The sequence below is a fragment of the Nicotiana tabacum genome, chromosome 24, assembly GCF_000715075.1.
Source record: "Nicotiana tabacum cultivar K326 chromosome 24, ASM71507v2, whole genome shotgun sequence".
Taxonomy (NCBI): Eukaryota; Viridiplantae; Streptophyta; class Magnoliopsida; order Solanales; family Solanaceae; genus Nicotiana; species Nicotiana tabacum.
In genome coordinates, this window is record NC_134103.1 from 93565866 (window position 1) to 93580333 (window position 14468).

A 14468-nucleotide genomic window follows, 5' to 3' on the forward strand; every position below is an offset into this window, starting at 1 on the left:
CTGGGGGGGAGGGGGTCAGCCTTTTCTTCATCGCGAACGCGAGCAATGTCTCGCGAACGCTATGGAATTTAGCATGGAGTGGTATTATGGAAAGTGATATGGCCGAAATTGACTAGTAGACAACGGGGTTCGCATCCAGGCAATCAATAACGGCCAAGGTCAAGTATCAAGGACGGTTCTAACAGCTAGTTTTTGTAATAGAATATTTAAGGGAATATTTCACTAAATATTTTATGTACTAATACTTTTAGGGTTGACTGGGGATATATCCCATATAAATAAAAAAAAGATATAAGGGAAAAAGGGCATGTAATATTTTCTGATAAGAGCACTTTTTGAGAAGAAGACTCTCTCTAGAAAAAGATATAAACACTACCTTTCTGATAAGATTCGACCATCCATTATTCCATACTTTTCCATCAGATCCGAGAGTAGTTTCAATATTCTAGAATTTGTATATCACTCGTCACTGTCAGAAAGAAGAATCATCCACCTCATTCAATATTGGGTGAATCATTCTCCTTATTTACTTTAGTACCATTTATTGTTATTTATTGCTTGATATTCTTCCTTCATTACTCCTCTTGAAATATTAAATGCACGCTGCATTTAATCCCCCATCAACACTATCCTGAGTTATTTGTATTAGCTAGTTATAAATCCAGGGATATTATTATCAACTAGGCTTAATCCCTCATTACATAAAATTAATTAGTTTAACCGAAGATTTACACTTTTTGGTCAAACAATTTGGCGTCGTCTCTGGGGATTTCCTAGTTAAAATTTTAGTTTCTTCTAGATCTATAACTAGCACAGTTTACAAAAAAAAGTAGCAAAACTCCTTTTTCCTTGTACACACGGATCTGACATGGCAGGTAATGGAGAAGAAAGGATGAATTACAAGAAAATACACGTAACTTCACACCATAATAAAAAATAGCCCATGTTTTTAAGTTTTACCCGACCTAGCCCATATTGTATCATATTTTGAAAGCACTAGCACATTTAAAATATGTGTTCTTACAATCATTGCTTCTAAAAGCTATGAAGTTAAATCTGTGTTCTCACAATCATTGCTTCTAAAAGCTATGGAGTTAAATTTATATAGGTTCTTACAATCTATGCTTCTAAAAGCGATTTCAAATGATATCCAGAGCATCTCGGAAAAGGGGTCTTTATTTTTATTCTTATATTAGTGCTAATGAAGATTTTGCCAAATTATAGCCTGTTTGTCCAAGCTTCTTTTTAACAAAATTTATTTTTTTAACCAAAAGAGTTTTTTTCCCAAAGTTAAAGTGTTTGGCCAAGCTTTTAGAAGGAACAAAAGTGCTTTTGAATAGAAGCAAAAGTAAATTTTAAGAAATAGAAAAAATAGCTTCTTCCAAAAGTATTTTTGAGAAATATACACTTAGAAATATTTTTTAAAAGTTTGGCCAAATACTAATTGATGTCCTAAAGTACTTTTTAAATTAATTAACTAATCGCAAACTGTTTCTCGCCAAAAATATATTTTTTAAAAATATTTTTTAAAATAAATTAATTTTAAAAGTTTGGTCAAAATAAGCTATTAGGCTATTTGAATATTGAGTACTAGAGATTAGATATGGTCAAAGCCATATTAGAAACCATTGTCACTTCAAAACAGTGCAAGCATGACTTTTGACTGACTAAAATATTGTTTGTCATCAGTTCTTAAACATTACTTTAATAGGTCAAGCCAATTCAAACTACAATATTTCCCCAATCATATCAAGTTTTGCCTATTCAAATTTCAAGTGTCTCTTTTTTTTTTTTGGGTACGTTTCTTCCTTTTTCTTTTGGAACAGAAGATATTTATCCTTCCCCCACCTTGAATTCTAACTCCAATTAATTTGTAAATAGGACCATCTTTGCCTTTTGTTTATAAAATTAATATTAAGTATTTTCTTTTTGTGGGGTTTATACACTTTGATGTAACTTGGACCCACTATTTGGATAAGATTATGATAGTGCTACTGTGCTGGTTAGATTTTGACATATTCTCTTTTTTTGTAGAGACTCATTCCGTTTCTATTTAATCTATTTTCCTACTTTATTAGTCCTGTTAGGTTTGCCTTTGTTAATCTCATGATTATGACCATCCTTTTTTCTTTTTTCTTTTTTCTTTTTTCTTTTTTCTTATCATCACTGGGATTGAAAAATTAACCACATTTTTGTTTTATTTTTTTATATTTTATTTCTTATTGAACTTATTTTTCGCTTAAATACAATTATCTCTCACTGATAGGTATTGTATTCAACGGTAGCTTAATCATTTGTATGTATTAATTATGTTTACTACAAATTTCTCATTATTTGTACTTCTAGTATCCAGCAATATAGGACATGGATTATAACTGTTTAATTAGAAGTGAGATTTCTGTTCCTATGAAGTATTTGAAATCGCCTACTCTATGCCTTCATAAGATTTCTTTACTCCTGATTACGTTTTTCTAATTACAGAGAAGGGGAGAACAAGCTTTTAATCTTCATTTAAATCTAAGGCAAAAGTATTCCAGAAAATAGCATAAAATCAGGTCAATGAAGAAGCTAATTAGTTACCGCCCACCAGACAAGTTGTTGCCAGATTTGGACTTGTTATCTAATAATCCGATATAAAATGTGATATTATCTTAGCATGTGTTTCGCTGAAGATTTTTATTCGAATATGTATGTAATACCATGATTTTTTATACCAACAACAACAACCCAGTGAAATTACACAAGTGGAGTTTGGGAAGGGTAAAGTGTATGTAGACCTTACCCCTACCTCCAAGGGGGGTAGAAGTTGTTTCCGATAGACACTCGGCTCAAGCAGACGAAAAAGACAATATATCAGTACCAATAACGGAAAGCATAGAAATAATACCAAAAAATTGATATTATTTTTATATCACATTCAGACATGAGATGAAATTAAATGGAGTAACACTAGTTAATGATGATTTATTAGCCGACCATAACTTATTTGGTACTGAAAAAGTAGTTGTTTTATATCATATTCAGCGTGGGATAACAATCTCGGGGTTAGCTAATCTAGGGATAAACCAACCAAATGACAAATATGTCTTTCTCCAAACCTCTTTCTCTCAAAGTCCTTTAAGAAGGCCAATAAAAGTTTATCCAAACTTATCCCGTAAAAAACCATACGTATATGTTGTATTATACCATGTGTATCTCATTTTTAATCCAAATAGATCAGACATATATTAGAAAAAATATATAACCAGTAAAGAATTCAATTATTGTTTAATCTCCAATTATAATCCCCTAAGCCAATGGTCTATTGAAAACAACTTCTCTACCTTTTCAGGGTAGGGGTAATATCTATGTAGACACTACCCTCCTCATACCCCAATTGTGGAATTCCACAGGGTGTTGTTATTGTTGTTGCTCCAATTATAATCCCCACATATAATCCCAATACAACTTTTTCGACCCCCAAGAGAAATGCGTATAAAATGAAGGCACGTCAATAATTGGAATGGATTTATGTTTCTCAATCATTCATATCCACAATATCCACAATATGAGAAAGCAACCTTTGTTTTCAACAACAACAAATCCAGTATGTTCCAACATGTGGGGTCTGGGGAGAGTAGTCTGTACGCAGACCTTACTCCTACCTAATGCAGGTAGAGAGACTGTTTCCAATATACCTTCGGCTTGGAAAGGGTGAGAAGAAGAAGAAGAAAAAGAAGAAAAGCAAAAAAGGAAGAGAAGAAAAAGAGGGAGATAATGGATAAGTAGTACCAAATAATAGCAACAGAAAATACAATGCCCGAGGTGAACAAAATCACATAACGCAATAAAAATTTAAGAATATGAAGGGACGGACATTCGTGCTACTAAGACTATCGGTGAACAACTAAATAATTACCCACTAACCTTCTACCCTAATCCTCGACCTCCACACCCTCCTATCAAGGGTCATGTCCTCAGTAAGCTGAAGCAACGCCATGTCCTGTCTAATCACCTCTCCCCAATACTTCTTAGGCCTATCTCGACCTCTTCTCAAACTCGTCATGGCCAACCTCTCACACCTCCTAACAGGAGCATCAATGCGTCTTCTCTTAATATGTCTGAACCATCTCAGTCTCGACTCCCGCATCTTGTCCTCCACGGAGGCTACTCCCACTCTGTCCCGGATAACTTCATTCTTAATCTTATCTCTCCTGATACACCCACACATCCATCTCAACATCCTCATCTCTGCTACTTTCATCTTCTGCACGTGAGAGTTCTTGACTGGCCAACACTCAACCCCATACAGCATAGTCGGTCGAACCACCACTCTATAAAACTTTTCCTTAAGTCTTGGCGGCACATTCTTATCACATAAAACACCGAAAGCGAGCCTCCATTTCATCCATCCCGCTCCGATGCGATGTGCGACATCTTCGCCAATCTCTTCGTTACCTTGGATAATAGACCCAAGATACTTAAAACTAGCTCTCTTGGGGATAATTTGAGCACCAAGCTTTACCTCTACGTCTGCTTCATGGGTCCAATCACTAAATTTGCACTCCAAGTATTTTGTTTTGGTTCTGCTTAACTTGAAATCTTTAGACTCCAAGGTCCGTCTCCAAACCTCCAACCTCGCGTTAATTCTGTTTCGCGTCTCGTCAATCAACACTATATAATCGGCAGATAGCATGCACCAAAGCACCTCCCCTTGGATGTGTCCCATCGCCAAGGCAAATAAAAACGGGCTAAGAGCCGATCCCTGGTGCAACCCCATCACGACAGGGAAATGCTCTGAATCACCACCCACAGTCATCACCCGAGTCTTAGCACCATCATACATATCCTTAATCACTCTAATGTACGCTATCGGAACACCGCTAGCCTCCAAACACCTCCACAGAACCTCCCTCGGGACTTTATCGTACGCTTTCTCAAGGCCAATAAACAACATATGCAAGTCCTTCTTCCTCTCCCTCTCCCTGTACTGCTCCACTAATCTCCGGTAAGTGAAAAGTTTGACTCTTGTTCTTGGAAGCATAGTTTTTGAAACAGAGAAGAGTGGTCTTCAAATTCATGGACTACTATACTTTTGAACATTTGAACTGGGTCATGAAGGTTTTCCTCTGAACATATCGTCTTATAAGAACTGCCAGATTGTTATCCAAAGATCTAAACAAGGGGGTATAATTTAACCCATTTCATCGAACACGTACAAATACCTTCACTTCATTGACACAAAAAACAAATCAACATCTCGACACGATACATCCACACATATCATCTAAATCCAGGAGTTAGTTATCGGATACCTGAGCAACTGCATCTAGTAGAGCTGACTTAACACCAAACAAATTTCTTTCTAGTCTAGGACTTATAGCTTTGAAAATTAAATTAATCCTGCAGCTCCTCCTGATATGTTGATTTGTGATCATAAATGTCTACGCGGAATCTTGGATGAGAACTCTTGAATTACCGTCTTTTGAATATTTGTATTGTGTAATGAAAGTTTTCTTCTGCACATACCATAGCAAGCTGCAGCATGTCAACTTCGAGGAAATAAAATATTCGACAGATATTTGCAATCATATGTTGCTGCCTGCTTTGTCCATCAACGTCAAGTAACTGCATCTTATGGACACAGCATAGTTCAAGTTCTCTGCTTCAGAGTAACTTCATTGATCTGCACACGAGTTTTGGGTCGATAGTGGTCATCTGCATCTACTTCTTCGATTTCCTGAATAGCCATAACCAACCATCAGCGTTAAGGTGAGGAGAGAAAAGAACAGAGAAGACTAAAATTCTCATCGCTAGGCTTGCCAATGGGATTTTGGCCAGTTTCCCCATGACTTATCATTTATTGATGAACCATAATGAAATAATTTTCCAAATACACTGCCAGTATGGACTTGAATTTCCACTAAATATAAAATGGTATGGGAAAGCGTTGAAATATCAAATCCCTAACTTTGTCCTTTATCCTCTTTATGCAAAAACTAATCGGAAAAGGGAAAGGATCTATACCTGCACAACATCTTCTCCCTTGATGACACGTCCAAAGACATTAATCTTGTCATTTAGATCTGGGATTGGTGCTGTCGTAATAAATAGATCAAATCCTCCACCTTCATGTTTTACCTTGGAAGTACCAAGCATAAATGCTTCGTGATTAAGACTGAACATTAAGATGGCTAATTTAGCGACGACAGTGAGGCAAGGGGATCTCAAGGCAACTGTAAAAGACAAAATAACAGCAAATAATGTGCAAGGAAGACCTTTTGTCGAGTTGGCTGTAATGTTTTCCCCTCGAAGTCCATTCTTCTGTAGCTTCAGGTCTTTCAACTTTACTACCATGGATGACAAAGTTCTTGATTACACGAGTAAATTGCACCCCTTTAAAGTGGCCCTTCCGACTGCAAAACACATTTTAGGAAGTTAATACTTTATCATGCTTGTTGCAATAGGTTCCCCAAACTTTGCAAGTGACGAGCAGAGGAATAAAGATACTCTGTTTACAGTATAACCAACATGCACCTGAGGTTCTTTTCTATAACACAAAGAACTTTATGATAGACATCCAAAACCAATTTGTTCCGCAGATGACACAATTATCCCTATTATGCATTCATCTCTGGTAATGACAAAATCATCTTTAAGTATGAAATATCCATGTGAATCATTAGCAAATAAGACCAGCATGCCAAGATTTTCATCATTCTGGTTCAAGCCATCTACATGAGGCAGGGTTTTATTTTACACATATTGATTATGAAGAAACTGAATATACATTGTGGAGTCCTTAAATATTCTGATTTTAGGATAAAAAAGAAGATGAATTCCTAAAGAGGAATCTATGACAAGCTGTCCATATCAAATATTAGATAACCCATGTATCTGCAAATTGTCCTCAATGTTCAGAATACAACAACAACAAACCCAGTGTAATCCCACAAGTGGGGTCTGGGCAAGGTAGTGTGTACGCAGACCTTACCCCTCCCTACCTTACAAAGGTAGAGAGGTTGTTTTCGGTAGACCCTCAGCTCAAGGAACAGTGAAACTAAAGCAACAAACAATAGCAACAACAAGATAGCATGGTAATGAAAGCGAATCACACAGCATGTACGAATACAAGCAAGAATAAGAAAAAGCAACAATAAAACTAGTAATACACGCAAGACTAGGAGAGACGCATGACTATCTGTCAACCTTCCACCCTAATACTCTTCCTCCACACCTTTCTATCAACGGCCATGTCCTCGGTAAGCTGAAGCAATGACATGTCCTACCTAATCACCTCACCCCAGTACTTCTTAAGCCTACCCCTGCCCTTCCTCAGACCTGCCATGGTCAACCTCTCACACCTCCTATCCGGAGCAGCTATGTCTCGCCTCTTCACATGCCCGAACCATCTCAGTTCGATTCTCGCAACTTGTCCTCCACAGGGGACACTCCCACCATGTCCCTAATCACTTCATTCTTAATCTTGCATTTCCTGATATGCCCACACATCTATCTCAACATTCTCATTTCAGCTACATTCATTTTCTGGACATAAGACTTCTTCACGGGCCAACACTCAGCCCCATACAACATAGTCGGTCTAACCACCACTCTGTAGAACTTGCCTTTAAGTCTAGGTGGCACATTTTTATCACACAAAACACCAGATACAAGCCTCAATTTCATCCACCCCGCTCCAATACAGTGAGTAACATCCTTGTCAATCTCTCGGTTGCCTTGTATTACAGACCCGAGGTATTTGAAACTATCTCTCTTAAGAATGGCTTGTGTATCAATCTTCACTTCCACTTCTGCTTCGTGCGTCCCATCACTAAACTTACACTCCAAGTATTCTGTTTTCGACCTACTCAACTTGAAATCTTTAGACTCCAGCGTCTGTCTCCACACCTCCAACCTAGCTTTCACCCCACATCGTGTCTCATCGATCAATACTATGTCATCTGCAAATAGCATACACCATGGCACTTCCCCTTGTATGCGTCGTGTCAGCACATCCATCGCCAGGGCAAACAAAAACGGGCTAAGGGTTGATCCCTGATGCAACCCCATCTTCACTAGGAAGTGATCTGAGTCTCCTCCCACAGTCCTCACCTTAGTTTTAAAACCATCGTACATGTCCTTAATCGCCCTAATGTACGCTACCGGAACACCGCTAACTTCCAAACATCTCCATAGAACCTCCCTCGAGACTTTATCGTAGGCTTTCTCTAGGTCAATGAACACCATATGCAAGTCATTTTTCCTCCCCTTATACTGCTCCACCAATCTCCTTGAATGGCTTCCGTAGTCAATCGTCCTGGCATAAATCCGAACTGGTTCTCAGAAAAAGACACGTATCTCCTCACCCCCTCTCCACCACCATCTCCCAAGCTTTCATAGTGTGACTCAACAGCTTGATACCCCTATAGTTGTTACAATTCTGGATATCACATTTGTTTTTATACAACAGAATCATCAAACTCCACCGCCAATCATCGAGCATCTTCTTCGTCCTGAAATCGACATTGAACAAACCAGTAAGCCACTCCAAGCCTACTCGACCCGCGTCCTTCCAAAATTCCACCGGGATCTCGTCAGGCCCAGTTGCCTTACCCCTGTTCATCCTCCGCAATGCCCCCTCAACCTCTTCAATCTTAATACGCCTACAAAACCCAAAATCTCGCAGCCTCTCCGAGTTCTCCAACTCGCCAAGCACGATGTTCCTGTCCCCTTCCTCGTTCAAGAGTTTATGGAAGTATGTTTGTCATCTACGCCTAATACATGACTCTTCCACCAATACATTGTCATCATCGTCTTTGATGCACCTCACTTGGTCCAGATCCCTAGCCTTTCTCTCTCTAACGTTGGCTAACTTGTACAGCTTCCTGTCGCCTCCTTTGCCCCCAAGTTCCTCATACATGCGACTAAAAGATGCAATCTTAGCGGCCGTGACCGCTAATTTCGCCTTGCCTTTTTATAACACTCTCTATTCACCCTCTTCTCCTCTTTGTCTATGCTCTCCACTAGCTTCAGATATGCCGCTTTCTTCGCCTCCACTTTACCGTGGACCTCCCCATTCCACCACCAATCCCTTTTGCGGCCTCCCGAGTAACCCTTTGTGACCCCTAACACCTCTCTGGCAGCCTCCCTAATGCAGTTCGTTGTCGAGGTCCATGGTAAATTACATATCAGTCCAAACGGAATGGAAAGCAGAAAACTTTGGGGTTCCAGAGATAAGCACATAGACTGCGTATGGGTGAAGTGGTGGAGATTCATGAAAATAACATTAATGACATTTCCTCAGCTTGAAATTATGATTCGCCACAACCACAAATCGTCAAATTTCCAACCCCTCGACCCCTCCTTGAAGGAGAAAAGAAAAAGATTACGATTGTGAGAACAGAAATCCATCATTCCTATGCTCTTATAATCGTCATGGGAAGGAATGAAGAAGACTAGAGATCCAACCAAACATTGGTGATGAATCCCTCTCCGTCGTTTCTCTTTTCCCCTCTCAAAATCAGGGAGAAAAGAGAAATAACAGAAAATGTGGATTTAACATGTCAAAAAGCTTTTTATCCCAACTCTCTATTTTCCAAAATTGAAACTTAGGTAAGTGTTTCTTAAAATTATGTCAAAGAAAACATCTTCTTGCCCCTTATTATTTCCATTGCAGGTTGCTTTCAACGTTTTCTAGGATCACATATAAGCACCATCCCAAAATTTCTCCTTCTAGAAGTATGTGTACAAGTTACCAGCTGCTGCATGTGAGGTAGGGAAGAGATGAATGCTTCGACTTATCTACTTATTAGAGAAGGTTGCTTGTTAGGTCTATGAGAACTAGGAGTAATTTAATTGGCATCTATGTAAAAGAACAAGCCAAAAACAAAAAAGGAGAGAAAGAATGAGAAGTTATACCACTTACGCACCTGAAGTCAATGAATTCATCAACAATGTCAGGAGAACCATCCTTGTAAAGTTCCACGGTTATCAGGCCTTTCGAGGTGCTTATAAGCTACCAGAGACATAACAAGTTAACAAAGTCTAGACAAGATAAGGATTACTAAAAAAATCATTGAAATATGCATTATATCCAGTAAAAAACATAGAGGAAAACTCCATATTTGAAAGAGAAGCAGCGGTATCCTATATGCTCTATTGTAAGGAAGATAGGTAAAGATAAATTTACCCTTGAAGATAGGCAAAGACATAATATTTTTTCTTTATCAAAATTTTTTCCCTTGAATGGAAATAACAAGCTAATATTGAATTATATCACCAATAGACTTGAAGAGCAAGCTAGTAGGAGGACAACAGAAGGAAAGTTGAAGAGCATGAGAAGAGGGTGGAACTGGCTGCCTGTCGCACTTACATTCTCAAAGCAGGTGTCCAGTAAATAAATGCTAGCTGACTAGCTAAGTGAGATAGAAACAGTCATGAAAACCAGCTCCGTGAGAAAGCAGGAAAGAGGATTTTCTGAACTTACAGCGTATTTAGGAATATCAGATTTATTCCGCTCAATAGCCTGCAGCAAAGAAAAGGTGAAGATGTACATCAGTGCAAAGGAATATATAGAAAGGCAAATGCAGTTTGTAGGATTTAAATACGAAGTTTGCACCCAAGGGTGTGGCCTAGCAGTAAATAAAGTGAGTCAAAATCATGGAGTGCAAGGTTCAAATACTAGCAGAGACAAAAAAGCAAAGTGATTTCTTCCCATCTGCCTAAACCTTGATGTGCAAAATTACCTTGCGTATGTACTAGTAGAAGGTAACATGTACTCGGTGGAAGAATTGAGGTGCGACCAAACAAATCCATACACCACCATTATAAGAAAATGATGTATCGTAATCGAGACCAGAAAAAAAAATGCATAAATTGGTCACGGAGCTCAAGAAAGAATATTTGCAACTCCCAACCAAAATAAAAAAAGGGCAGCCCAGTACACAAAGCATCCCGTATTCACGCAGCGTCCGAGGAAGATCCATACCCCTAGGGGTGTGATGTAGACAGACTACACTAATGCAAGCATTAGCAGCCTCTTCCACGGCTCGAACCCGCGACCTATAGGTCACACGGAAACAATTTTATCGTTGCTCCAAGGCTCCCTTTCAACCATAATAAGAGTTGTATTCATACCTTGCTGGTAGATAGATCATCCTGTGTCTGAACAATTGATCTAGCCAGAAAATAAGAAAGTCCAAGTATGAGGAAAAAACATCTATCCAAATGCATCTTGTCATAAAATATTCAACAAACGTACAAGTGAGGCAATGTTGATGAAACAAATATTCATCCCATATCATACTTTTTCAGCAATCATACATTATTTGAAGTTCTTCACACCAAATAATTACGATGTTTCCACATATTATGAAGGATGCAATGCTTGGATCAACGATAATAAGGGGCTCAAGATGAGCGCTTTCTGTTGAGATAAATTAATTAATAAATAAGAGTATCCTCTCTCTATGGATAAGACTTTAAATGAGGTTGTCACTCAATTTAACATGATAGAAGCGCAGGCAAAGGTCCTGAGTTCAAACCTCGATCGCCACCATTATCTAAACAAGTATTTCTATGTGCTTAACCCAAGACCAAAATAATCCGTTTTTTCCTCTAAAAATATGAACTGCCCTTAGATAACCGACGTCTAAATCTTTTTGAATACTCTCTTTCAGAATTACAGTCATAGAAGCACCATCATCCGAGCTAATCTCTGGCTGCTGTTACAACCTTAGTACAACATCATCCTGCCATCAGCTGCACATTTATTTCTCTATTACACTGTCATTTACCCTATGCTAAGTAGCATTAGCACTAACACTAGTTTTGTGTCAGACGTGGACAAGCAAATTAAAAAAAGGTTAGCAAGTTGCAGAAAATATGATATAAGTTATATTCTTATGCCCATAATTATTTTTCTATATAGGCATAATTTAACCCAAAAAAGGAAAGCTAGTAAACAAAAAGGCACAAATAACATACTCCATTTGAAAACTTCCCCGCTATCATAAAAACTCGAGTCATTTAATATCAAGTAATGATTAGGACAAGATCCAAAGTAGCATTTCCTTCGTTACTGTTTATGTTGACTGGACATGAAATTTAAGAAACAAAGGAAAACTTCTAATAGATATAAAGAGTAACAAATTTTCCCTTACAAGTTACAACTAATAAGTATATGAGAGATGGTAAGAGTTCCACATCTCTCTCTCTCTCTCTCTCCCCTAACAAAAATCAACTTCTATATCAATATGGGCCCCCACAAATCATGTTAGTAAAGGTAAAGTAGTATGTTAAGATTAAATAATTTCCAAGTACATAAAAATGTCAATCTTTTCACGGACAAAGTAAAAAAGAAAATTGTGTCACATAAAGTTAGACTTGAGGAGTCAATATACTTTTGAAAAAGAAAAGACGCAATACTAGAAGTCTCTTAGTATCAAATAATGTGAAAGAGTCGCAAAGACTCTATATTATAAACATCATTATTGTCCTTCATTTCTGGCACTCCATCAATATGGTTCCCCACAAAAGCAAACAAGTATCTTAAATGGATATATCAGAACTCAAGAAGCTCATGAAACGGATATGATTAGGCTACTTTTGGACACATATAGAAGTGGTATACAACAAGTTCGGGTATTAATTTTCTGTACAATGCAAATATGGAACCAGAAATTAGGGCATTCCACACCTTAGCCTTTACATTCAACTACTAGCTACGGCCATGTCATATGCAAACACTTTGTCACCTCACTTTTCTTCCAAATCATCAATCAAAATAGTATGAATCGGGACCATTACCAACAATGCCAAGTTAAGAATCTTGACAACTGCCAAAGAGCAGTGGCGGATCCAAAGTCAAAATATAAATAATTAGATACATCGAAAAGTCAAGGGGAGAGCAAAATAGTGTAATTTTCCGGCGAAGGGGTGTCGCTTGACACCCTTGCTTCAATGTGGCTCCGCCACTGCCAAAGAGAGCTTTACTCTCTGAAGCAAAGAGCATTGCATGAGTTCAAAACTATTAGAAAAATAGCCACTTTCTGTGTTAATCCCAGAATGTACTTTTCGTCTCTATACTTATGCTATACGTCCAAATTTTATCTAAGTAACTATACTTTTCTACGTCTGAACAGAAAACTTAGATCCTACAAGCAGCTAGGAACAATTATCCAAGAAAAGATTTTGACTAACCTTCGAAACCAGTATCTATACGTAGAATATAGGGAAAACACCATCACAGCAACAATTAGGATGTATACTATAATTGTAGTAACACTGACGCCACTCGGCCCCTTCTTCTTTTTGCTTTGCAATAGAAGAGCTTGAGGTTTTATCCTCGCCATTAAACTCTCAAGTATTAATCTCTGAAATTATCATAACAATTAATCATAATTCAAGTCAAAAGTATCATCCCACCTTTTAAAGTAAAAAACAAAAGAACAACCAGAATTCGGATTCGGCAACAAAATCGTACTTTAGATATGAATTAGACGGTATAATTAGGCCCAAATAGAAATGAACATTACTTCATACACCTTTTTAAAATCGATCTGATGCTTCAGCTCAAGACTTGAAATTACAAAATTTTCAGACAGTAAGATAAATCTCTTCATAGTTAGAACAATTAAAATAATATACCTGAATCGTCTGCACTAGATTGAATTGCCTGCGCTGAATTGATTGCTTTTCTTTGTTTCGGTATTCTGCGTGGGATTAGGTGAAAGACGGAAGTTGGTATATTTTAAAAGCCATTCTTTTATAAAGTATGCATTTCAATCCCCCAAAGTTTAATAAATTACAAGTTAGTACTATTTGAAGTCGATCGAGTTCTACGTTGGGACATTTACGGTGCGGTCAGTAGGGCTGTTCATAAAAATCCGAAAAATTGAACCAAACCGAAAATCAAATTAAATCGACCAAAAAAATCGATATTTTTTAGGTTTGGTTTGGTTTTGGTTTTAAATTTTAAAAACCGATCAAATTTGGTTTGGTTTTGGTTTTAATAAGAAAAAAACCGAACCAAACCAACTATAAAAGTAGCTATTTAAATTTATTATTATACCTATATATATGTATATTTTTATATAAAATTTCTAAAATTTTATGGTACATATTAGTCATTTGTATTTTTAGTCTAGTTCTTTGCTATTATAATAATCTAATTCTTTGCCTTCTAGTTTGATTGGTAGTTTTCTTTTATTAAGTACAAGAATTTATTTCATGTTAAAAATAATCGATTTTTAATTGAGTACTTAAGTTATTCATCACTATTTGAGTCAATTATCATCAATATATCTTGGTCAATGATAGATTTCTCAAAGAGCAATTGATTTGATAGCGTTACGTTGAAAATGTACTCGCCGGAATATGCGTTTGGTAGTGTATGTCTCATATTTAAGAAAAAAACCGACAAAAAACCGAAAAAACCGAAAAACCGACAAAAACCGAATCGATAAAAAACCGACTTAATTGGTTTG

At 37.4% G+C, this 14468-nt stretch overlaps 1 protein-coding gene across 1 annotated transcript; it reads right to left on the reverse strand.

The window, feature by feature from the left end:
• Positions 1-5195: 5195 nt before the first annotated feature.
• On the reverse strand, positions 5196-13734 carry LOC107802555 (peptidyl-prolyl cis-trans isomerase CYP21-4). The gene is made up of 8 exons (XM_016626071.2): positions 13630-13734; positions 13183-13355; positions 11119-11158; positions 10469-10507; positions 9912-9997; positions 6258-6395; positions 6007-6157; positions 5196-5719 (listed from the first exon to the last, which is right to left on the reverse strand). Exons 2-8 carry the CDS (start codon positions 13332-13334, stop codon positions 5633-5635), a joined length of 693 nt encoding a protein of 230 aa, XP_016481557.1. The 5' UTR covers positions 13335-13355; positions 13630-13734; the 3' UTR covers positions 5196-5632.
• Between the last annotated feature and the right edge of the window lie 734 nt (positions 13735-14468).